This window comes from Chenopodium album, chromosome 16 (assembly GCF_948465745.1).
Source record: "Chenopodium album chromosome 16, dcCheAlbu1.1, whole genome shotgun sequence".
Lineage (NCBI taxonomy): Eukaryota > Viridiplantae > Streptophyta > Magnoliopsida > Caryophyllales > Amaranthaceae > Chenopodium > Chenopodium album.
Window position 1 is genome coordinate 37,835,034 of NC_137849.1, and position 25,563 is coordinate 37,860,596.

The 25,563-nt window shown below is 32.2% G+C and overlaps 3 protein-coding genes across 3 annotated transcripts; all 3 read left to right on the plus strand.

Moving 5' to 3' along the window:
• The first annotated feature begins 2,980 nt into the window (after positions 1–2,980).
• Positions 2,981–6,101, plus strand: LOC145586454 (petal death protein-like). Its single transcript, XM_081643294.1, has 6 exons — positions 2,981–3,386; positions 4,495–4,568; positions 4,665–4,747; positions 4,973–4,997; positions 5,110–5,276; positions 5,422–6,101. Exons 1-6 carry the CDS (start codon positions 3,181–3,183, stop codon positions 5,782–5,784), a joined length of 918 nt encoding a protein of 305 aa, XP_081499420.1. The 5' UTR covers positions 2,981–3,180; the 3' UTR covers positions 5,785–6,101.
• Positions 6,102–15,521: 9,420 nt separating this feature from the next.
• LOC145586455 (petal death protein-like) lies at positions 15,522–18,702 on the plus strand. Its single transcript, XM_081643295.1, has 6 exons — positions 15,522–15,829; positions 17,068–17,141; positions 17,239–17,321; positions 17,498–17,522; positions 17,646–17,812; positions 18,102–18,702. Exons 1-6 carry the CDS (start codon positions 15,618–15,620, stop codon positions 18,462–18,464), a joined length of 924 nt encoding a protein of 307 aa, XP_081499421.1. The 5' UTR covers positions 15,522–15,617; the 3' UTR covers positions 18,465–18,702.
• A 2,387-nt stretch (positions 18,703–21,089) lies between these two features.
• LOC145585230 (petal death protein-like) lies at positions 21,090–25,518 on the plus strand. The gene is made up of 7 exons (XM_081641947.1): positions 21,090–21,480; positions 23,442–23,515; positions 23,640–23,722; positions 24,216–24,240; positions 24,349–24,368; positions 24,515–24,661; positions 24,861–25,518. Exons 1-7 carry the CDS (start codon positions 21,275–21,277, stop codon positions 25,212–25,214), a joined length of 909 nt encoding a protein of 302 aa, XP_081498073.1. The 5' UTR covers positions 21,090–21,274; the 3' UTR covers positions 25,215–25,518.
• Positions 25,519–25,563: the final 45 nt, after the last annotated feature.

A 25,563-nucleotide genomic window follows, 5' to 3' on the forward strand; every position in this document is an offset into this window, starting at 1 on the left:
TCACCTAAAAATTGATAATATGTTTATTTTTTAAAAAATTAAATAAGTCGTCTTGTCGTCTGTTGGTCAGTATATCGCTCCACAATCATGTAAATTCGCACATGCAACCTTGCCAAATGAAAACTAAAACCCTAAAATTATAACGATGGAACCACCTAGATTACCCTCAACCCCTCAATGCACACATGCAAGCACAATGCGCGCGCACACAGACACCACATATGTTGATTGACGTTGTAGCAATTAAGTACACGTGCATTCATCGGTATGATGTGGATATACATATATATGTCCCAACACAAATAAAACAAGCACAACAAGTAGTCAAGCTTATGTCCCTGAAAATCCAATTACATTGAAATAAATTTCACCATTACTTTACCAAGCTAACTAGGTACAAGAAAGCAAACGACATTGTACTACATGTACAATAACATTTATTAACTTCATGCATGATTGATGAATATATACTGTTGTATATATTACTAAAATGCTAAACCTAACTTGCTAATTCTGTCAAAATTAAGTGGTTGTCATGGTTTTGTTTTTATTTAATTTATAAATGTCGTGTATAAAATGTATGTACATAATTTATGAGATAAGATGTAAGGTTTAAAATTTATAAGATAAGATAAGATGCAAGAAATATCACATAAAAACCACGTATCACTTTATACTCCAAATTTTAGTGTAAGATAAGATGTAGGGACTATCATAATTTTTGACTGATCAATTGATTGCATTTTCATGCTTTGGTTAAATACGTAACTTCGCCTACCCTTTTATTGCTTTACGTTCAAAATATGAATACGTTATTATATTATATTTTCCAAAAAATTGAAAAAATTTAACAGCCATCACCTTAAAAAAATAAATTAATAAGGAAAAAAAATATTATAGCCAATAAAATTAGTGGCCCAACATTTTTAAGATAATGATCTCATCGATTCTATGACGTGGAAGAGATCATATTTAGCACATAAAAATGAACTATTCCCTTATATTCCAAAATTTGGATTGTCTTATTAGGAAATTATATGAATTTTTAAATAGTAGATCCAATAATTGTTGTGTAACTTGTAATGCATTGTAAATTAAGTAATTTTGGGAATAATTTGATGACTATAATTGAGCTTAAGGTGACTTGAAAATCTCTCAAAACAGATTAAAAAAAAAAGGTGATTTGACAAAAAATTTGGATAGTGATGAAACTTCTATAATGATAGTCAAATGAACTAAGTAAAGATACAAGATTTCGATGAAAGCTAAGTATGCTTTGACGGATTATTAGATTAATATATTACTACTACTACCAAAGAGTTCTTCTTAGAAATCTATGTAATTGTATACTCAATTTGTCCCTTTTAATTGATAAATGACACTTTGCGCATGATTTATAGTTAAATAGAGACAAGTAGAGATCAAATTTTAAAAATGATAAGTAGTAAAGGACTTAGCTAAAGAAATAAAATAGAATGAGAAATTTCACCTAGTACAAACTTCTAAAATTGCTAATTGATCTTGAGATGAAATCTCATATAGACTTGATTGGTTCTAAATTATATAAGTTAACATATATACAAAACATGCGCCAATTCAAGTTTTTATAGACCTCAAAACCAATTGACAAACAATAATTAATCCCACTATCTCAAACTCTTTTAATGTATGATTTTCAATATTATGTTCCAAAGAAAAGGATAAGTATTCATATGAATATATAAATTTGTTGATCCATACACACTTACTTTAAAGTTTAAAGTATAACCTTTTTTCTCCTCATCGATCTAACTACCTTAATGTTTTACCTACTTTTCCTAAACATTTCACTATCAACTCATCATATTGTTTATTCCAAGTCTATTTAACAACTATCCTTAGTTTCTTACATGTGATTTGAAATATGATTAGTGGGAAAATCTATGTAAAAGTACAATTATGGAAATAGCAAAACTATGGAAATAACTGGTTTTTACTTGTTTGACGGTTTATAAACAAAACTCAAGTAAAAAGTAAAATTACATAATCCGTGCCTAGTTTTTCCATTGCTTGGTTAGTATTCAAGGACAAATATTGAAATTAGTAAGAATTTTAGATTTCCATAGGTTTTCACGTATTTTCCATTGATTTTGGGAACTATTGGAAGGAAAACTTTGGATAAATAAATGGTCCAACTATATGTACAATAACTTCCACATATATTTACAATTTTAATTTTTTTTAAATTTTTTTTTTATTATTGTTTTCTTTTTCAATAAACAAACAAGACAATATTTGGTTAATATATTCATTTCTACACCTTTACTTAATTTTTTCATCAATAATGTTAGTTTCTTACCAACCATATTACTAATCTCTGCATGTGTGGTAAACTTAATTACGTACGATTTGTGGATGGAGAAGCTTTTTTAAGGATATGAATTAATTTTTTTCTTTTTATCTACAAGTACGATTTGTGGATGGAGAAGCTTTTTTAGGGATATGAATTAATTTTTTTCTTTTTATCTACAAATACAATACACATATGATTACTATAAAGAAAAATCGAGCACACATGATACACAAATAATTGAATAGTGTGGTATTTACATAATCAGATCACATAACTAAGAAGTCAGTGTTTTTCTAAAGTGTAGAAAGGGATCTATTATGTACGTACTATATTAGCTAGAACAAAATCATAAGATTACAGAAAAAAGAGCATAATAATTTGACCCTAAATGACCTATAAAGGTCACTAATTAATTTATTTTTAGTAGGTTATGTTATATGGCATGGACAGATTTGTACCCTACGTAGTACAGCCAAGCCATTTACCACGTGGAGGGACCCTTACACAATTTCTTTAAAATTGACACTTAAATAATCCAAACCACGAAATTTCTCTATTTTTTGTTATAAATAATAAAAATGAAAAATGTTGCCTAAGTTAAATTAACTACTACTCATCATAATACACCTAAAAAATTTCCCTACTACTCTTATTTACTTGAATGCCATTGCTACCAATTCCAAGTCTTGCTACTACTACATCACTTCTCTACTACTATAAATAGAACAACAATGTAAGGTATCTTCATTCAGTTCAACTACTACTATCAATAAACCTCCTTCCTCCTTCCTCCTTCCTCCTTCCCTTTCGCGGTTTTATTCTTATTTTTCCACTTTTTCGTAGCAAAAATGGGTTCTCTAGCTGAGACCAATGCCGCAACAGGGAGGACAACCGTGCATCGTTTAATAGCTGAGGAAGGATCGGTATTGATGCCGGGTATCCAAGATCCCTTCTCCGCTGCCATTTGTGCCAAAACCGGCTTCAAAGCTTGCTTTGTCTCCGGTTTTGGCGTTTCCGCCGCCCTCCTTGGCTTGCCCGACTTTGGCTTGCTCACGTATGTTTCATTCCTTACCGTTCTTATTAGTTCTTTTACGTACATAATGATTAAATGTAACAATTTCGGTGTTTCATATAACATGCTAGGTTAGTAACTATTTATTTTACGTGTCACACATTATTTTTCGAGGTATATATAAAATATAGTACTCCGTTGTAATTATTTAAGAAAGAAAAATGCCTAAAGGTATAATATGCTCGTATATTCCACATGATTGATTTATTAAAAAATTAAAGATAAGGGGTTATAATATGGTTGCTCTCTTAATTGTATGTAGTCCGTAGTACCAACTAGTATCAATAATTGTTCTTTAACTTTTTGGTAAAAGTAATGGGAATGTTTAGGCATACGTTGACTTAAATCGAATTTTACAAAAACATAACTGTTTTGCTTCCCACTATTAAGAAATGTAGTACGTACCGTATTTTTCTTTTTAAATTTATAATTATATTAGTAATAAAATTATTATTTCATTATTATTTTGATAGAAATGGAAATTATCACATGTAATCACATGCATGAATGCTGAGTAAATAAAAAAACAATACGAAGTAATAATAATAAAATAAAAAATGGAAAAATATGATTGTAGTAGAAAAGTTCATAAATCTTGAGTTTTTATATTAATATATATTTTTAATTTGGATAATGAAATATGCAAAATTTCTCATATGCTTTGTTGCCTCTATGTTTGTATTTAGTGGCTGTATAAGTGGACTTTAAATTTTTTATTTTTGGTGTCTTAATAATTTTTTTTATTCTCTTTGTCGTTTTTAATAGTATCAATTTTTTTTTTTTTTTTTTTTTTTTTTTTTTTTGCCCCCACTAGGAGAGATATTCGTTAATGATTAATTTTGTTAATGCTGCAAAATAGTCATTGAAACTACAAACTAGTCTAACTAACGTTTCTATAGGAAATGAAACCTGTGACTTGTAGAAAAATAATTAGGTAGGATTTTACTAAATTTCTTTGTATTATTTTTCGACAAAATAGGTTTTTTAATGTTAAGGAAAAACAATTTATAATAATAAAGTCATGTTAAAAAAAATATTATCATTTTAAGCACTTGTAGCAATAGTTAACACGAATTATATTGCGATACAGAACCGCAGAAGTTGTGGACACTGTTGCCAGAATTACCGCAGCTAATCCAAGTTTATGCGTCGTTGTTGATGGAGGTAAAAAAAAAACATAATTTATTATCATCCTTTCGTATTTTATTATTTTAATTAATATAGTTACTAAACGAGTAATTTCTTGATTTACTACGATAGACACCGGAGGTGGTGGCCCCCTTAATGTGCAAAGGTTCATTAAGCAGTTGATTGCTGCTGGTGCCAAGGGAGTCTTTCTTGAGGTAAATAGCTTTGCATGTGTCATTGTTACATTTATTAGTATAAGACAACAAGTTAAATTAAAATAGGATTAGGTTTATTTTTAAAATATGATTAGGTAATTGAGCAATATCTATAATTTCTGTACTTAATAAAGAAAGTGACACTAACTACGTATTAATCAAATGAATTTTTATTTATATATATTTGACTTGTATTAATCCAATGAATTTTTTACTTTTTCACAGGATCAAGTGTGGCCAAAGAAGTGTGGTAAGTACTTTCAACATTTACCATTTTTTTTACCAATGTGGTAATGTGATTAATTAGTTGATTACTTAAGACGGGCCTTAATTAATTACTTCTTGTTCATCTTATTGTATAGGTCATATGCGTGGTAAGAGTGTTGTACCAGCAGAGGAGCATGCCCTTAAAATAGCAGCAGCAAGAGAAGCCATTGGTGATTCTGATTTCTTCTTGGTAGCAAGGACTGATGCTAGAGCTCCCCATGGTCTTCAAGAGGCCATTAGACGCGCTAACCTTTACAGAGAGGTACGCTTCATTTTATTTTCCCATTAACAATTATAAAATGTCTGGAAATAATTTTCAAATTAATAATCAATATTTATTTTCCCATTAACAAACTCGGGGCATTGCCCTGGTCACTAACTAGTTATTTTTTATATTATGTTAATAGTCTGGAGCTGATGCCACCTTTGTCGAGGCACCTGCTAACATCGACGAGCTCAATGAGGTTGTGAACGGTGTTAAAGGTTTGAGAATCGCGAACATGATTGAAGGAGGAAAGACCCCATTGCACACACCCGCAGAGTTCAAGGAAATGGGATTCCATTTGATTGCTCATTCACTCTCAACACTCTATGCTACAACCAAGGCTTTGGTTGGAATCATGAGGGTTCTTAAGGACAAGGGTACCACTAGGGATGATTTGGACAAAATGGTTACATTCTCCGAATTTAATGAGATGATCGGCTTGGAATCTTGGTATGAGATGGAACAAAAGTTCAAGAACTTCACCCCAAAATCTTTGGAATCCTAAACAAGTGGTTAGCCTGGTCCAAGTTGATTATTTCATAATACGAGAATTGAAATTCAAACACGCTATAATGTGAATTAGTTTGCCAAATAATGGCAATAGAATTTGTGAGCTCATTTTAATTCATGTCATTGTTACTTATTTAATATTTGTTTGAAATAAAAATGCATTTGAGTAAGGTTGTAAGCTTGATTACTAGAATGAAAGCGAGTTTAGATGCATTGTAATCTTTTGTTCTTGTTCAAATTAAATTAGTAAAATACAACCTAGAGTTGTCTTTTCATTTGAAATGAATAAATTATTGTTACCAAATTTCTTTAGATTTATAATGAGCCAATGCAATACGAGTTGTTGATCTATCAAATTCTAACAAAATCTTTTATAATACGTTGTTGCATTTACGTATGTAACAGTGAGGTGACTAATTCAACATTGATGGATGTTTTCTTTTTTTTTTTTTTTTTTATTAAACAAAATTTTAGTCGTAAAATTTAATAAGTTGAGATAAATTACTGCGACATTATTCTAGCCTCAACTTGGACCACTTGATACTTTGTTAGTTGTTAGTTGGTAGTTTGGTATGTACCAACCTTGTAAAAAAAATTGTTATCCGGGCACTTCAATTACTATCTTCATGTTCAAACACTGGAGTTATAAATTCAACAAATCAACATGGTAAAATCCCTCATGATTGGAACTTCCGAAAAATTTGGCTCCTGATTTTCTGGTGACTTTGCTTTGATTTATTATTATTATTATTATTATTATTATTATTAGGTATTACGGCCCGTTTACCTTATTTTACTGAATTAAAATTATTTTTGCTAACTTTGCTGATTTTCTGGTGACTTTGCATTGACTGGGAGCACACAGATTGTAAACTAAGGTTGAAAATCTCGCTTGTAAATAAAATTTGGCAAACTAGACCATACTCAAGATCGAAATCACTCGATACAATCTAATCTAATTCGAACCAAACTGATTTAATAGTCAATATTTAATGTTTTATAATAATAATTTTATTAAAACAAGCATATATCCGGATAAAAAGAAGTGAAAATAACCCTATCGAAATTGACCCAATCTAATCCGAATAAACTGATAGCCACCCTTATTCATAAATCTCTTAAATTTGAAATGGGATGGTAGTTGTTGGTTCAAGTGACTTGATTTTTTTTCTCTACATTAAACGAAATGGTATAGATTTAGGGGGTGTTTGGTTCAAGCATATTAGGTATAAGGTATGGGTTTGGAATGACCAAAACCCATACCTTGTGTTTGTTTCTTGAAATTTCATTTTTCAAACCCATACCTCAAACCCCCAAGGTATGGGTTTTTGAAACCCAAGGGGGGAGGTGGGTATGGCTCATACCCATACCTTTAGGTTTAAAATTAAAAGGAAAACTATCATTCCTAGATAAAAACCAAACACATGAAATCAAGTATCAAGTTCCAACCCCATACCACCCAGGTTTCATTCCTCATTCCAAACCCATACCATTGTTTGAACCAAACGCCCCCTTATAACATTTAACAATTCAATTATATGTATAGATGCTTGTATTCGTCAACTTGTCAAAAACAATTTAAAAACTAATGAGTGATGATCAAATTTTCGATTTCAACTAGAACAATCACCGAATGATTAGTTTGAGACTTTGAGCAGCCATAACTTTTTTATGTCAATTATATATGGTGGCAACGTATTTTCCTACTTTTATGGCTTTAATTAAGTACCAATTGAGTTATCAACTTAATTATTGAGCTATCAACTTACATGACATGCATGTTTCGATTACTAATTGTAGCTTTTTTTAATCTACAAAACATGATGAAGCCATAAACAATGCCATGATCTTGTTATCTTTTCCAATCTTAGTTCATCAAATCCAGCTCAGATGAAATGGAATATTAGTTTGTGCATTCATTATAATTATGGATTAATTAAAACACCCATAGTAGCAATGAATAATAATGAATCAACAGTTGGCATTATTGGCAATGCGTCATGGTGACATGGTAGACATAATACTCCGTGTTAAAATAACTATAATTAAGTCTTATGACTTTTTTTAAGGTAAGAAAAATGATCCTGATAAAATCAATCTAGTTTCGCTTACTGCTTTTTTAGTTCAGTATTTATAGGCTAGATTGACACTTACCTAAAAGTGAGCGGGAAGCATAAAGTCTTGATGCTTCCCAAAGCCAGTCCATAAACTACCCTACCGTGTGAGGTCCAGTGCATATGGTGTTTGATTCAAGGCATCATCGATGATGAGTTATATATCTGTATTCTCTTGCGCGCTCCTACATGTTTGATCACCTATACGTTAATGCAATTGGGGTGGTTAGTTGGTTACTAGACACTAACATAGTAATGTTCGACTTCGGGATATTGTTGTTTACTAGGAGATGACGTCATTTCAATTCCTTATCTTTGAGGTTGAGTAGCAAAAAAAAAAAAAAAAAAAGACAATGCATCATAATTGTTGTTTTGCATGTTGGCTTCGTAATCTTGTAATTCATTGCCCTCGATATATTGTGAAAAATATTGGAGCACTTTATCTTTTTTTAGCAACTTAGCTCAACACTAATGCATCAAACATTGTGAGCCGGTAGTTATTATACATTTTAGTCCACTCAAAAAAAAAAAAAAAAAAAAAAAAAAGGGTAGCTTGCTTGTGTCATATTTGAGTTTTTCTTGTTTGTATTAGCTAGGTATTACTTTGATATCTATTCACAATTCAAAAGGCGGCCTACAAAGAGACTTATTTTTATGTTTTAGATTAAGTTTTAATTAGCGTGTGACCTTCTTTGTGTGCGTATGTTAGGGAATATATATTTTATATGTTCTTGAAGAAAATCAGAGTATATTTAGGTTTGTATGCTCAGCCAAAATATTTCAGTATTGAATGGAGGCGGAAGAATAATTTTAGGGGCTCTCAACCCTAGAAAGATTTGCTTCTCATACATATATACACACCTTGATCACTACAAGACAAAGAATACAGCTCATGGCTGCTGTCAAGCTTAGAAACAGACAAAAACAAAAACTACTCCTGCACTAAGTATAACTATACAAATACTACACATATATACATATTTCTACACCCCCCCTCCCCCCTTCAAGTTGCACAAAGTAGCAAGTCCCAACTTGGACGATATAAACCAATGTTGATGTGCAGGGAGTGATTTTGTAAGAATACCAGCTAATTGAAGGGAAGATTTAACATGACAAGTAGTAATTGTACCATCTTCAATGTTATCTCGAATATAATAGCAGTCCAATTTGAGATGCTTTGTTCTGTCATGGAGTGCTAGATTATGCGCAATATATTCTGCTGATTTATTATCACAAAATAAGGTGACAGGAATAGGCAAATCCTGTCCAAAATCCTCAAATAAACCAACTATCCATGCTATCTCACTTGTGGTTTGTGACATGCTTCGAAATTCTTCTTCATAAGATGATTTTGAGACCACCTTTTGCTTCTTCGTTTTCCATGAAACCAAAGCAGCTACCAAGATACACAAAAGCCTGTCAAGGATCTTCCACTAAAAGCACAACTTCCCCAATCTGCATCACTATCGGCTGACAATGTATGATCAGTGTTACTAGGGTAAAACAATCCTAGATCAACTGTTCCTTTGATGTATTTCACAACATGCAGAGCAGCTTGCATATGTGGCTTTCTAGGACAGCTCAAATATTGACTTAGTTGTTGAATTGAGAAGGATAGATCAGGCCTAAATAAGTTCAAATACAGCAACCTAGCTTTCCACCAATCTTCTATAACTTTCAGGATCATCAAGCAGTTCTCCTGTTTCCGTTGACAACTTTACTCCCTTTGGAAAAGGAAATGTACATGGTGTACACCCCTCCATTCCACTATCTCTCACAATGTTTAGAGCATATTTTCTTTGATTGATCATTGTACCCTTTTCTCCTCTAGCTATCTCAATTCCCAAGAAGAATCTCAAGAATCCCAAATCCTTTTATTGTAAAGGCATCATCCAGTTTTCTTTTCATAGAAGCAATTGTTTCTTCATCATCACCAGTGATGATCAAATCATCAACATACACCAAGATGATACAAGTTTTACCATTCACTATTCTCACAAATAAAGAGTAATCTCTTCTACACTGCTTGAACCATTTTCTATCAAGAATGACTCCATTGCCTCAAAGCTTGCTTTAAGCCATATAAACTTTTTCTCAATCTGCAAACTTTATCCTTTGTTCCATTCTATACCCTTCTGGAATCTTCAAATATACTTCTTCTTCTAAGTATCCATGCAAAAATGCATTATTTACATCTAATTGATATAAATTCCAGTTTCTTGCAATTGCTAATGCAATTATCAGTCTAACACTTGCAAATTTAGCCACTGGTGAGAAAGTGGCCTTGTAATCCTTCCCTGCCACCTGTCTGTCTACTCTTGCTACTAACCTTGCTTTCAATATCACAATCTTCCCATTTGGATCCAATTTCACAGCATAAACCCACTTACTGTCAATAGCTTTCTTCCCTTTTGGCAGATCAACTATTTCCCATGTTCCATTGTTATCTATTGCTTGTAACTCTTCTTGCATTGCTTTCACCCATCTTGGATCCTGTGATGCTTCTCTGTATGTGTTTGGTTGATCTATCTTCATTACATTGTTAAGGGACACAATGTAATCTGGTGTATAATACTCTTTGTTATCAAGAGTAACATGTATCAGGTTCACATCTTTTGGTTCAGCTTCTTGATTTATACCTTTCAACTATTGCAGCCTCTTATTACATTCAAAACCCTTTAATTTTGAAGGTGTCTTTTTTCTCTTATGGATCTTCTCAAAGCTTCTTGTTCCATGTTCTGTTCTTGATCTCCTATTTCTTCATTCATGTCTTCTTCTAGTGTTTGAATCTCTTGTTCTAACACTTCATGTGCTCCTTCATTCACAACTCCATCTTGATCTTCCTCTTCTCTGAAAGGAATTTCATGCAAAATATTGTCAGTAGACATCTCATCTGATGTCTCAAAATTCAGGTGAATATTTCTAGGAATTACAGCATATTCCTTATCATTTTGTTTACAAGGAAAAATGCTTTCTTTAAAGACTACATCTCCAGATACAAATATTTGCTTTGACTCTAAATCAAACACTTTGTATCCTTTTTTATCACTAGGATATCCAATTAGAACACATCTGGTTGCCTTGGCAATAAACTTATTCCCTTTTCTATGCTTGTTACTAGCATAACATAGGCAGCCTATCACTCTCAGATGCTCATATCTTGCCTTTCTCTTCATCAATCTCTCAAAAGGTATCTCCTAATTTAACACTGCACTAGGCAGCAAGTTAATAATATGGGTTGTTGCAAGCACACATTCACCCCACATATTCTTAGGTAACCCAACATGAATTCTCATTGCTCTTGATGTCTCTATCAAATGCCTGTGCTTTCTTTCAACTCTCTCATTCTGCTGTGGGTTCCCTGCAACACTCATCTGATGCAAAATTTCTTTCCCTTTCATTATTGTGGAACACTCTGACTAAAATATTTCAGTCCCATTATCACTTCTTATCACTTTAATAGAAGTATTAAAGTGGTTTTGCACATATGCAATGAACATTTGCAGCACCTGTCTAACCTGTTCCTTATTTGACATCAAATAAGTCTAGGTCACTCTTGAATAATCATCCAAGATTGTGAGGAAATAACTTGCCCCTGTGACATTTTTAGTCCTATATGGTCCCCACAAATCCATATGAACCAAATCAAAAATAGCATTTGCAATTGAAGAACTTGTATTAAAAGGTAACTTGTGGTATTTTTCCAAACAACATGTATCACAAAAATATTCAAAAACTCCATTACAATCACAAATACTCAAATGTTTCATCTTGGATAAAGAAGTATGTCCTAATCTTGCATGAAATAAATCTAAATTTTCTCTAGATTTACTACTCAAAACTTTCTTTTTACAAGCCATAACATTAGCCTTATTCTGCACCTTCTCTACTCCACTTCTTCCTTCTTCAGTTCTCTCAGGTTTCTTGTCCAGATTTAACTTGTAAAGCCCTCCACTCTTCTCTCCATGTCCAAGTGCCTCTCTACTACAAGGGTCCCGAAATAGACACCCATAGTAAGTGAATATCACCTTCAATTTTGTTTGCTCCATCAACTTACTCACTGACAGTATATTATGCTTGAACTCAGATGTATGCAACACATTTCGAAGGATTATATGTTCATTCAATTTCACAGTTCCCCATTTCTTTCACAATTCTAATTGTTCCATCTGGCATTCCAACATTAACATGTTTTTTTAAATTTCTTATATCACAAAACAGTTTATTATCACTAGCCATGTGATCAGATGCCCCTGATTCAATCAACCAACAACCTTTATCAACATTCTCATAAAAGGCACAAGCATTTGAGGTTGAGACAATACTAGCAAAATATCTCATATTCACTGCATTACTTGAGCTGCTTTTTTGACCTTGTTGCTTCTGATTCATTACTTTCATTACCTGCTGCACCACTGCATTCAGCATTTCAGAATCTGATTTCTGTCCATTGCTTGTCTGTCCTTGTTCAGGTGATTCAAGGGGATCATCTTCAATGCATTGTCCTATTCCAGACACATTTGCAGCATATCTCACTCCTGCCTTTCTTTTTGGATTGTTCTTAAACCAATCTGGATACCCATAAATCTTGAAGCATCCATCTATTGTATGTCCCTTCATTTTGAAATTCTCACACCACTTCTTTTCTTTTTCTTCCTTGGTCTCTCTTCTCCAATAATTACCATTTTGGTAATTATTCATGTGACTCTGATTGTTGTTCTGCCTATTTCCATGAAAAGGTTTAGCAGCTAGTAAAGCATTCGCCTCTAAGCCTATTTTAGGGGTGAGCATAACAGGGTACCCTGTAAAAATTCCAGGAACCGGAACCGGAACCTGTTGCAACAGGTTCCTCAAAATGGGAACCGGAACCGGAACCTGTTGAACAGGTTCCTAGAAATTGGGAACCGGAACCGGAACCTACAGGTTCCGGTTCCGATTCAGGGTACCCTGTATTATAAGATACTCACGAACTTTTTGTAGATTTTTTAATATAAAACTGGTTAGTCACTAATTTATAATGTTTACAACTCGCAAATAAGACAAACTTATAGTAGTTGTCTTACAAATTTAATATATATATTTTTATAATTGCAATTTTGATATATATTATTTAAAAATTGAGTACAAATTAGTGTGTAATTATAAATTAAGTGATATTTTTATCAGGTACAGGGTACCCTACAGGTTCCGGTTCCAAAAAATTGAGAACCTGATCCGGAACCTGTTACAACAGGTTCTCCAATTTGCTACCCGGAACCGGAACCTCTTGTACAGGTTCCGGTTCCGGAACCTGCGGTTCCTAACAGGTTCCGGTTCCGATTCAGGGTACCCTGATTTTTTGCTCACCCCTAGCCTATTTCATCCAATCCTGATATCTCCTTATGCTTCTCAACTTGTAAAACCATCTGGTGTGCTCTATTAACACTAGGCAATGGATCCATGCCTATAATATTTTCTTTTGGTTATCATAACCAACATTCAATCCCATCAGAAAATCCATCACCTTCTTCTTCTCTTCTCTTTACATCAATTTCTTCATTACATTACATGTGCATTTATTGAAAAAACCACATGTGCATTCAGGCATTCCTTCCAGACTACTAAGCTGATCCCATCCAACCTTAAGCTTCCCAAAATATTCTGAAACACTCATGTTGTTCTGTTTCAATCCATTCAACTCCTTCCTAAGCATATAGATTTGAGGAGCATTTGAGTGCCCAAATCTCTCAGCTAATTCAGTCCAAAATTCTCTAGCTGAGTTTACTATCAACATTTGTTCAACAATTTGTGGAGTTACACTAGCAGATAGCCAACATCTAATCATGCAATCATTCCTTATCCACTGATTATAATCATCAGAAGACACACTTGGTTTAGATATCTTACCCTCGATGAATCCAAGTTTGTTCTTTGCCCCTAGAGCCATCCTTACTCTTCTGCTCCAGTTGACATAGTTCTTTCCATTGAAGACAATCATTCCCAATGGTGTGTTTGACTTATCCGAGCTTCCCAAATAATGAGGATCAGCATAAGGAACAACTTGCTTACCCTCCATTATGAGTTTCTATTTCAGAAATTAAATTATGAAAGGATTAAAGATTAAAACTTTGATATTTGGTTTAGTGTTTGGTTAAGGATTCAAGCTTTCTATTTCAGAAAGATTCGATTTTTTTAATCTCACAACCTGGTGAGCTCTAATAACATGAAGAAAATTAGAGTATATTTAGGTTTGTATGCTCAGCCAAAATATTTCAGTATTGAATAGAGGCGGATGAATAATTTTAGGGGCTCTCAACTCTAGAAAGATCTGCTTCTCATACATATATACACACCTTGATCACTACAAGACAAAGAATACAGCTCATGGTTGCTGTCAAGGCTAGAAACAGACAAAAACAAAAACTACTCCTGCACTAAGTATAACTATACAAATACTACACATATATACATATTTCTACAGTTCTCTTCACATGCTTTGAATAATTCATGTGATTAGATCTTAATTGTTAGACAAATTTCTAACATTGCTTGTATTATCCATATTGTAACCTTTATAAATATATGATCGATGGAACGTACTCCAAGTTTCACATAATCTAATAACACTATGTCCAAATCACAAGTTGGTACTTGTTAGTGTTCTCTTGCAATATTCACGTAATTTTCTTCTTCTCTGGCGTTTAAGATTTCAATTGCTGACTAAAGATCAACCACACTGGTAATTTCATAATTACCTACACAGTCAATAATTTCATTATAATTACCTACACATACCAAACTATATGTGATTTTTAATTATTGCTCAACTGTATAATAAAGGACCATCGTCGGTTATTCATATTACATTGCCAATCGAATATCATTGTTGACGGCAAAATAGCAATTTCTTATAGTGAAAATTATTTTAGCCATAATTGATGATGAGATTGGTTTCTATTATAATAAAATAATCACTACATATATACATAAAACAATACACGATCTAAACACTAGTTTTTAGATAAATGATGTAGAGTCTCATATTATAACTGATAATCCGATCTACAATTCTAAGACTTAAAAGTTAAAACAAATACACTTTATAATACAAGGAATCTCCCTAAAACAGTTTTTTGTTCCGACCACAAACATCCATACTAAAAACTTTTCAATTTTAAATCTTTGTCAAAACAATGCCAATTAAATAAACAAAGGGAATGAAGCATCCAATCTTTGGAGTACAATACTATTAACCTTGCAAAAATTAAGCAACTATTGAGACATCATGTGAGTTTATCACTAGATCATGTGACTTAGATGTAGTTTGATTGGTGTTATGTTCCCCTTAACCTTTAATCGTGACCAAATACTACAACCATGCATTTTCTCACGTGGAGGGACCCCCTATATTTCTTCAAATTGACACTAAAATAATCCAAACCACGAAATTTCCCAATATAATTCTAATATTTAATCTACTTAAAAAGAAAAAAAAAAATCCAAAAATTTTCCCTTCGCATAAAATAAAATAAATCCACGAAATTTCCCACCTACATTTTGCATCTTTTGTTTGTACAACTCATTATTACCTAGTCTTACTACACTAGTTACTACTATAAATAGAACAACAATCAAAGCCAACTTATTCAACTCAAACTTTACAAAAATAAGAAAAGTTCCTAAGTCATCTTCTCCTATCCTTCTTCCTTTCCCACTAAATCTCAAAAAAAAAAAAATGGGTTCTCTTCCTGAGACCAATGGCAATGCCGTCGTGGGGAGGACAACCGTGCATCGTTTGATCGCGGAGGAAGGATCGGTGTTGATGCCGGGTATCCAAGACGCATTCTCTGCCGCCATTTGTGCCAAAACCGGCTTCAAAGCTTGCTTTGTCTCCGGTTTTGGTGTTTCCGCTGCCCTCCTCGGCTTGCCTGACTTTGGCTTGCTTACGTACGTATATATTTCTCTCTTATTACTTTTATTTTTGTACATCTACGTACTTTACAATATGTTAAAATTCTAATATGTGATCTATTAAAATAGGACAAAGCGAGTAACGTTTCACATAGCTACGTTGCCACAATTTAAGCAATAATTTGCGAGTTTTTAATTAAATTCATCATGAAAGTTGACAATGCTCAGTTATTTTTGCAATCATAGTCTTAATTCAAATTAATTACACATCTAAAAAGTGTGTGCTTGTATGATCCACTTATTACGGCTACTACATCTAAATTAGGAGTATAACATAAGGATTGACCTTTTAACTTATTGTTATACACATTATACTCCATAATTTATTTGGTATTATATATTCGCTGGAATGTTCTTGTGCATTTTGACTTGAAAAAGATCTGAAAATAATTAATTAATATAAGAGTATATACTCATAAATCAGAAATGGAATATAGCATAAATTATAATATTTAAAAGCTCGTCTATTTTTTTTTTAATATTTTGTTGCGATTATATTTGAGATGTGTAGTAGACTAGTAGTGAAAAAGTTCATGTTCGTACATGAATTATTATGGCCGGCCAAAATTTATTTTATTGAAATTGGATTTATCTTTTTTTGGCCTTTTTTGTCGTTTGTAGAGTTTGATTTTGTCCCCACGAAGAGAGGCGAACTACTTGTCTTTTTTATTTACTTATTATTTTGAGCCGTCTAAATTTTTTTTTTCTTTTTTATAAAAATGAAATTTAACGCGTACTTCTTCAATACAAATATGTAATAATGAATTGTTTATTTAATGAAAAAGCTCCCTACAAAAAAAAAAAAAAATAAAATAAAATTGTTGGACCTTTAAAACAAAATTTAGAGTTATAAAACAAAATTTTGGTACAAATTATTAAAGAGCAAATTTTAAAATTATTATTACTCTATATTATTGTAAGACTTTGTAATTTTATCTAATTAAAAGTGAGAGAAAAAAAGGCATGAATATTCAAAGGCTTATTTTGTTCATCTAAAAATTGTTGGACCTTTACAGCGTTATCTACAAGTACATATATCTTGAACTTTAATTGATCAATTGAATATGTGATTAAGGTTCAACAATAATTCCTAGTTTTTGTTGAGGCTGGGGTACGGTATTGTTTTGTTATTAACTCGATAAGACATGTTTTTAAGAGGGGTCATACATGAGAGTTAGTTGATCCTATTTAATTAATACGAATTTGTGATACAGAACCGCGGAAGTTGTAGGAGTTGTCCGGAGAATAACTGCTGCTGCTCCAAGTTTGTGTGTCGTAGTTGATGGAGGTAAAAAAAAAAAAATTAAAGATCTCATTCATGTATGTCCCATTGTTATAAAGACGTACGTTACTTATAAAAGGTGTAATTTCTTGGATTATGACAGACACCGGAGGTGGTGGCCCTCTCAATGTGCAAAGGTTCATCAAAGACTTGATTGCAGCCGGTGCTAAGGGCGTTTTCCTAGAGGTAAAATGTTTTTCACGACTCACTTTAATATACTAGGATAGTAGGACAATAATTAGAATTGAATGTGACTAAGAAATCAACTTTACAAGTAAGAAAAAAAAAAAGGGGGTTCTTCACTTCTTTGTTTAATTTAAGAATATTTACTGATTGGATCACATGTATTTCAATTTTTTCAGGACCAAGTATGGCCAAAAAAGTGTGGTAAGTACTTTGCACATTATCTATAGTTTTGCAAATATATTCAACCATACTTTTACATTAATTGTAACATGGTAGACCATATTGAGCGTTAGAAATTTATTTCTTGTTTATCTTAATTTATAGGTCATATGCGTGGTAAGAGTGTTGTACCTGCCGAAGAGCATGCACTTAAAATTGCAGCAGCAAGAGAAGCTATTGGAGAATCTGATTTCTTCTTGGTAGCAAGAACTGATGCTAGAGCACCTCACGGTCTTCAAGAAGCTATTAGACGTGCCAACCTTTACAGAGAGGTACGACCCTAAAAACAAAATAACACGACACCAAATTAAAATACCCCCGATAAACAAAACACATTCTTCAATATTGATGAACTCAGACAAAAAATTCTTGTCTTATATAATTTTCATTATCAAACCACTAACTTTAATTTATTTGGCGTATAAGGAAATTCAATCAATCATAAAGGCTTAGGCACTATATATTCCAAAAAAAAAAAAATATTTGTATTTATATGAGCTAACTATACGATTATGATAAGATGCATAAATGTCATAACATTTAAATTTTATTTATATACAGTCCGGAGCTGATGCAACCTTTGTTGAGGCACCTGCAAACATCGATGAGCTTAACGAGGTTGTCAAGGGTACGAAAGGTTTGAGAATCGCTAACATGATTGAAGGTGGAAAGACCCCATTACACACACCAGCAGAGTTCAAGGAGATGGGATTCCACTTGATTGCTCATTCACTATCAACAATCTATGCTACAACCAAATCTTTGGTTGGAATCATGAAGGTTCTTAAGGATAAGGGTACCACTAGGGATGACTTGGACAAGATGGTTACTTTCTCTGAATTTAATGACATGATTAGCTTGGAATCTTGGTATGAAATGGAATCAAAGTTCAAGAACTTCACCCCAAAATCTTTGGAATCCTAAGATTTTTTTTTTTTTTTTTACCTATCAAGAGTTGAAATCAATGGCATGCATGGTTATGCATTTGAGTTTTGTAAGATTATGAAATTAGTTTAATATTTGTTTGAGAAAATAATAATTTTGCATATTGAGTATTATTGTAAGTTTGATTCCTGTTTTGAGAGCCTACAAGGTGTAGATGCTTGTAATCTTATCAATATTAATTAGTAAATTAAATATAATTTGAAGCTATTTTTTCCTATTTTGGGTGAGGATTTATTATTGGTTTATTGAATGAGATTTCTTTGCGATATATTATATGCCTAAACTGTTAAAATAAATATACTTAACCACCCAACAAGTTTTGTCCTTAGTATATTCGTTATTGCCAATGTATTACGTATAGGTAATGTAGTGATAAATTTGATCTTTAATCTTTACATAACATAAGCTCAACCATGATTTTGAATCTCATATAAAAAGCGTATATAAATATAAATAATCTATAAAAGTGCTTTGGATGCAAATGTTACAATTTACAAAGAGCATCACAGTACAGTAATTTGACTTTGTCGATGAGTGATGAAACAAAGGCATGAGTCCAAGTTTCGCTTTTGTAGTTTTGTCATTTTAGCCCGATACATACTCAAGGTTGCCGAAGACAAAAAAAATTCTGAAAAAAAAAAGGAGAAAATAACGTGGACACGCCTTTATCCAAGAAAAAGATAAATAAATGGTTAATTCGTTTTTTCGTGTGGTTTTAATTGATGTACGGAGTACAAGTACTTTTTTTGGTGCTATGAACTTTTTTTCTTTTTTTTTTTTAAAAAAAGTTTTGCTTCTTAATGGTTATTAGCCTTTTAATCATGAGTGAATTAGTTTAGTACACACCAACAAGAACTGTGGATGTCATATTCAAGTTAAAGAAAAATCAATTGATATTAGTCATTAATTTTTGGGTTGATTTGACATTGATCAAAATCTAGATATGTGGTAATTAATTTTACACTGAAAACACCAATAAAATGGACTTTTTATGATTTCTTTAAATTTCTAATAAGTATGTATTTCGTCTAAGTCATTTTAAAATTTCCAGACATATCAATTATAGGGAGAAATAAGTTTAAATTAATACTCATATATATAAAATCCCACAATTTTAGTTGTATTTCATGCGTATTATATTGGACAGCATGAAAGAAATAAGCTTTAATTAATACTCTTGTCTTCTATCGATATTTTTAGTGATCATATTATCTAAGACTCAAATCATAAAAGTATAAAACCCTCCAATTGTACTTACTTTTTAGTGTGTGCGGCCTAAACTCATATTGTAATTAATATTGTTGATAATCTTTCTTTTTTGTGAGAATTAATCTCATAAGATAAGAATTAAGAAAATGCTATAAACTGCCCTTAGGGCTTAAGGGCCTATTCTGATTTACTGGACTGGATTGATTGGAGCTGAATTGAAATGAATTGTTTACGAAAGAAGGAAATTAGGAACTGAACTGATTGGATCTGAGCTGAACTGAAATTAAGCTAAAGAGAACAGGCCCTGGGTAAGTGAGTATAAGAAATTAAAAGAGAAAAGTGTTAATGAAATATGTTCATTATTTATACTAATTTGCGCGTGATTATGTCATGAATTTCTAAACTAATACGAGTACCATATAAAGAAAGATATGTAATGCTTATATGTAATACATAGGGCACATCTTAAGAATTAAACTTCCTTGGCTCAATGTCATTTTTTTTTTTTTTTAACTAATGCCATTGATAATCTAAGATAAGAATTCAACTTCACCGGCCCCTCATATACCGTAAATTTCATACAACCATGCAATGAACGAGATGTGATATGCCGATGTTAACATCATGTAAAACATAAATTACTACTCATCATAAATAGGGACCCTTCAATGGCTTTTCAATTTTGCCAGATTCCTATGTTTAACCCAAAAAAAACAAAATTACAAAGGACGAACTTTCCACTGGGTTCAAAAATAAAAGAAACTTGGCCACAAAACTCCCCACCTACTCATTTTTTCCGAAGAATATGTTACTCCACTCGTTTTTTAAATACGTAAACCGATGAAAAAAGTTAAATCAGGCTGTAATTTACAATTTATAAGAATTTTTGAGCCGTAATTTGCAATTTTTTTTAAATGGCTGTAATTTGCAAAATACTAAGGGTCTGTTCTCTTCATATTATTTTCAGTTTACTTCGGTTCACTTCAGCTCCAATAAGTTCAGTTCAGTTTAGTTGAGTTTTTAATTTCCTACTCTCATAAAATATTCAGTTCAACTCCAATAAGTTCAGTTCAGTTTAGTTTAGTCAATCAAAACAGGCCCTAACTTTAAATGGATGCAATTTGCAAATTTTCCGAAGTATTACAGTACTTTTTATAGATAAAGTTTTAATTAAAATGCATAGGCACATATCCTCTTTATTTTTATTCTTCATCTCTATACATTTCAAAAATTATCTAAAAATCTGTAATATAAAAAATGATGCATTTGAAAAGCACGAAGAAATTATTTTGATCGGTATAAAAAAAAAAGCATTAGGAGAAGAGAAACCTACCGACTACCAAGTGTACTATTAGTCTGTTAGTCATAAATAAGATAACAAGAGTACAAGACTACACATACTGTTATACAAAGCGACTAATACTGCGTAAACTAAGGCTACTAATTAGGCAACAATATATGTACACACTACAAAACATAACAACAGAAAATATATACTACTCCGTATATCATATCATTGTTAAGCCACAAACAATACAAAAACAACGCTAGCTAGTTTCAAGTGACCAAGTTTCATCAAAATGTCTTGTATTGATGCTAACAATGTGGCTCAGGGCAACACTACAATGCACCGCCTTATCGCGGAGGAAGGATCGGTGTTGATGCCGGGTATTCAAGACGCTTTCTCGGCTACTATCGCTTCCAAAACTGGCTTGAAGGCTTGTATTGTCTCTGGCTACGGTGTTTCCGCTACACTACTTGGCTTGCCTGACTTTGGCTTGCTCACGTATATTTCTATCTTTATCTTTCCTTTATTCTATTAATCTAATAATTAAGTTCATAATTGCCAGTGGCGGATTTTGGCCAAAAGTATTAGAGGGGCCGAGATTTAAATCTTTTACCTCTCGCTCAAAATTAATCACTATATTCTGATATTTATTTGTAAAATAAGGTTATTTACGTTCATTAATTAATTAATTACAATAATTTACCAGGGGTCGGATCCCAAATGGTCCCGGTGGAAACTCCCCTCTAATAATTGCCTGGTATAATTCTTTGTTTAAGTTTTTACAAATCATGATAATTTTATGAAAGATTGATTTAAGTTTGTAATGGTCTATTACTCTAATGGGTACAATTAGCTTGCATATTTGTGGACATATATGAAATGATTGAGGAGGTAGATTAGAAAAACTGGCCACATTTATATTAAGATGCCATTAAATATTTTGTTTGAGTAATTGGGACTTGGGAGAAAGTATAAATTAAACTTGACAGTTTTTATCAAAGGCTTATCTTTGTAAATTCGTGTCGTTTCCTTAATCATAAATGTGGAAAACTTATGGTATTTCACCTTGATAAATCCATATATTTAAAACTAACCTCATACAAGCTCTTCTTAGATCTTGAAAAGATGAGTGTTTTCATGAATTTGCCAAAGAATTACTTGATTTAACAACAACTAGCTATGAAAATAAAAGTTTATAATTTGGTGATGAACTAATTTTGTTTATTTAAGTCCCAAAAATCATGATTAGCAATATTTTTTAATTAAATTGTCCACTATGTATTATCGGGATTTCAACAAAATCCTCATGATGAACTACTTCAATTCACAACTATTATAGAAGGTCATTTTGTTAGGTGGCTTCCACTACTAATTAGTATTATTATGGAGCACATATTGTAGAAATAAACCTTAATAAACTAATTTTAGCTTATTGATATCTAAATATTCAAGATATTTTAAAAGTCAATAGAGATTTAATGTGTCAAAGCTTTATATAACATGGAGTTATGGACATAGTTGAAAGTTGAAACTCAAAGTAGGGCAACATTAACTTTTTTCTTTGATCATATTATTGGTCTAATTCGATTTCAATAGTATGTAAAAGCTAACATAAAAGGGAATTACTTTCTACAAGCAGTATCTAATTTTATCTTACACTTTTTTTTTTAGAAATGGGCCTAAGTGAGTATACACGTTTGTCTGGCTTTATGTCTAAGTCATCAGAATATGCTGTACCTTTTTCTAGAATTTATGATTTGATGCAACAGCGTAATATAACACCAAATTCATTAATACATTATACTCTTATAGTTGGTGGGGGGGGATAGCCCGGTTGGGGCTCGACATTCTAACTTTGTTGTTGGAAGGTACAAACTCTGTCATTGAATTTTTGGATAATAATCATTTTTTTTATTCTCTATTTACGTCATTTAAATCAATTACCACTTGAATTAATTTTTAAACATGACATATTTATAAATCAATGTGGACTTGGAGAGATCGCCCATATAGGGGTTGTCGGTTGATCATTTTTACTTTGCTATTGAAATATGTGAACCCAACCATTTAACTTTTTCATAATAATAAGGATTAATAACCCTTTCAATCTTTCATTATAATCATCTCCTTCTTTATTTATGGCATGTTATTCATGTACTCTTAGATTAAATAAAAACAACATATGTTCTAATCAATGAGTTTTGAGTTCATGCTACATCTAGTCTAGGCACAGTTTCTAGCATAGAACAAAATTGATACTTATATTTCCTTTTTATGAAGATGAAAAAGTGGCCAAATAGGGTCTGTTCTCTTCAGCTTATTTTCAGTTTAGTTCAGTTCAGTTCGACCCAATCAGTTCATTTCGGTTCAGCTCAGCTCAGTTCAGTAAATCAAAACAAGCCCTTAGTTTGTGTCTTTTAGGATTTTTAATTGATATATGATGACTATATGTTATACAGAACCACGGAAGTTACAGAAGTTACTCGTAGAATAACAGCTGTTGCCCCGGATTTGTGTGTCATTGTTGATGGAGGTAACAGACTAGTGTTCGTCATGTTTCATGTACCACGATAACTTTTTTTTTCCCCTACGTAGCCCTTACATAATTTTTTTATTTATTTAATTATTTTTTATTTTATTTTTGTGGATGTGCGAAGACACTGGCGGTGGTGGTCCTCTCAATGTACAAAGGTTCATTAAAGAGTTGATCAGAGCTGGTGCTAAGGGTATCTTTCTAGAGGTAAATGGTTCTGCTTGTGTTATTCTTCTCGTGTAATTGCATAGGATAATGAATTATAATTACTTAGAAGTTACAAATTTAATGAAATGATAGAATTAACAGAAGTTGGCATACTGTCCTGTGTCCATAGACTAACAGTACAGCTGATGTAAATTGAAATAATGTTAACTATACTAAGGGTCTGTTCCGATTTACTGAAAACAACTGAACTGAGCTGAGCTAATAGGGGTTGAACTGAACTGAATAGAGCCAAAATAAATTGTTTATGAGAGAACAAAATTAAGAACTGAATTGATTGGAGCTAAACTAAATTGAACTGAAATTAAACTGAACAGAACAGGCCCTAAGTAACCAAACTACAAGAACGTATGATTTAGAACAAGGTTGTAGTTGAATGCTTAAGTATAGTATATGTTTATATGTATATTCGGTATCATATAGCTTAAAAACTCTTTAAGGGTGTTAAATTAACTTTAAATTTACTTCATGACAGGATCAAGTATGGCCGAAGAAGTGTGGTAAATATCGACATTCCTCTGTTTTATCAGTCTTAATATATACTGTTAAATATGGTACTCTAGTCTCTACATCCATACTAATTCACTACATTCTGTCTTTTTTCTTAGGACATATGCGTGGCAAAATGGTAATCGCATCACTTGTCTCCTATTTTCACTATATCTGTTACTCATATAATCTGATACATTCAAGTAATCTAACTATCATCTAAGCATATGAAAGCAATCATCAGGGCTAACAAATTTGCTTTGTTTTGAATGATGTTTCTATCAGGTTGTACCTGCAGAAGAGCATGCAATCAAAATAGCAGCAGCAAGAGAAACCATTGGAGATGCTGATTTTTTCCTGGTAGCTAGGACTGATGCACGGGCACCCCACGGTCTTCAAGAAGCTATTAGACGCGCAAACCTTTACACAGAGGTATATATAACCTTCTATACCAACATTATAAACTCCATTTCATACATAATATATATTGTGCTTGTAAATAATAAGCCTTTAGCAAGTTCTATTAAAATTTCTCGATTATAGACCTTGGTACTGATTGAGATATATATAGTACTTCTCCGAGTTTCAAATACATTAAGATGATACCTTTGCTTCTATATTGTAACTACAGGCAGGAGCTGATGCTACCTTTGTTGAAGCACCAGCTAACGACGAGGAGCTCAAAGAGATTGTTAGGGGTGTAAAAGGTTTGAGGATTGCTAACATGATCGAAGGAGGAAAAACTCCCTTACATACTCCGGAAGAATTCAAGGAGATCGGTTTCCACTTGATTGCTCATCCACTCTCAACACTCTATGCTACAACCAAAGCTTTGGTTGAAATCATGAAGGTTCTTAAGGACAAGGGTACCACTAGGGATGATTTGGACAAAATGGTTACTTTCTCCGAATTTAATGACATGATTGGCTTGGAATCGTGGTATGAGATGGAATCAAAGTTCAAGAACTTCATCCCTAAAGAGTGATTATGTTATTGGGTGTGCCAAATAATGGGGTTGAACTGTATGAGCTAGAAGTCATATCATATTATACCATATGATATTATTATTGTATGAGATATGAATTTGGGTATTGTTGCTTGTATGTAATTTTTCTTCTTACTAAGAGAGTAAATAAGATCGTTAGCTGTTAAGAAGAATTTACTTCGTCTAGCGTGAGCAATATAATTTAGAATTTTGATTGAAGATTGAGTAATCAACAGAGCCTAGTATCAATGTAGTGTTATTATTATTATTATTATTATTATTATTATTATTATTATTATTATTATTATTTTCTCTTTTTTAAATTTTATTTTGAAAGACATGATATAAT

Excerpts from the sequence above, each read along its gene's own strand:
- LOC145586454 (XM_081643294.1), top strand. The coding sequence starts at position 3,181 with ATGGGTTCTCTAGCTGAGACCAATGCCGCAACAGGGAGGACAACCGTG. Across the intron at positions 3,387-4,494 it reads CCCGACTTTGGCTTGCTCAC|AACCGCAGAAGTTGTGGACA; the intron begins GTATGTTTCATT and ends ATTGCGATACAG. Across the intron at positions 4,569-4,664 it reads ATGCGTCGTTGTTGATGGAG|ACACCGGAGGTGGTGGCCCC; the intron begins GTAAAAAAAAAA and ends TTACTACGATAG.
- LOC145586455 (XM_081643295.1), top strand. The coding sequence starts at position 15,618 with ATGGGTTCTCTTCCTGAGACCAATGGCAATGCCGTCGTGGGGAGGACA. Across the intron at positions 15,830-17,067 it reads CCTGACTTTGGCTTGCTTAC|AACCGCGGAAGTTGTAGGAG; the intron begins GTACGTATATAT and ends TTTGTGATACAG. Across the intron at positions 17,813-18,101 it reads GTGCCAACCTTTACAGAGAG|TCCGGAGCTGATGCAACCTT; the intron begins GTACGACCCTAA and ends ATTTATATACAG.
- LOC145585230 (XM_081641947.1), top strand. The coding sequence starts at position 21,275 with ATGTCTTGTATTGATGCTAACAATGTGGCTCAGGGCAACACTACAATG. Across the intron at positions 24,241-24,348 it reads AGTATGGCCGAAGAAGTGTG|GACATATGCGTGGCAAAATG; the intron begins GTAAATATCGAC and ends CTTTTTTCTTAG. Across the intron at positions 24,662-24,860 it reads GCGCAAACCTTTACACAGAG|GCAGGAGCTGATGCTACCTT; the intron begins GTATATATAACC and ends TTGTAACTACAG.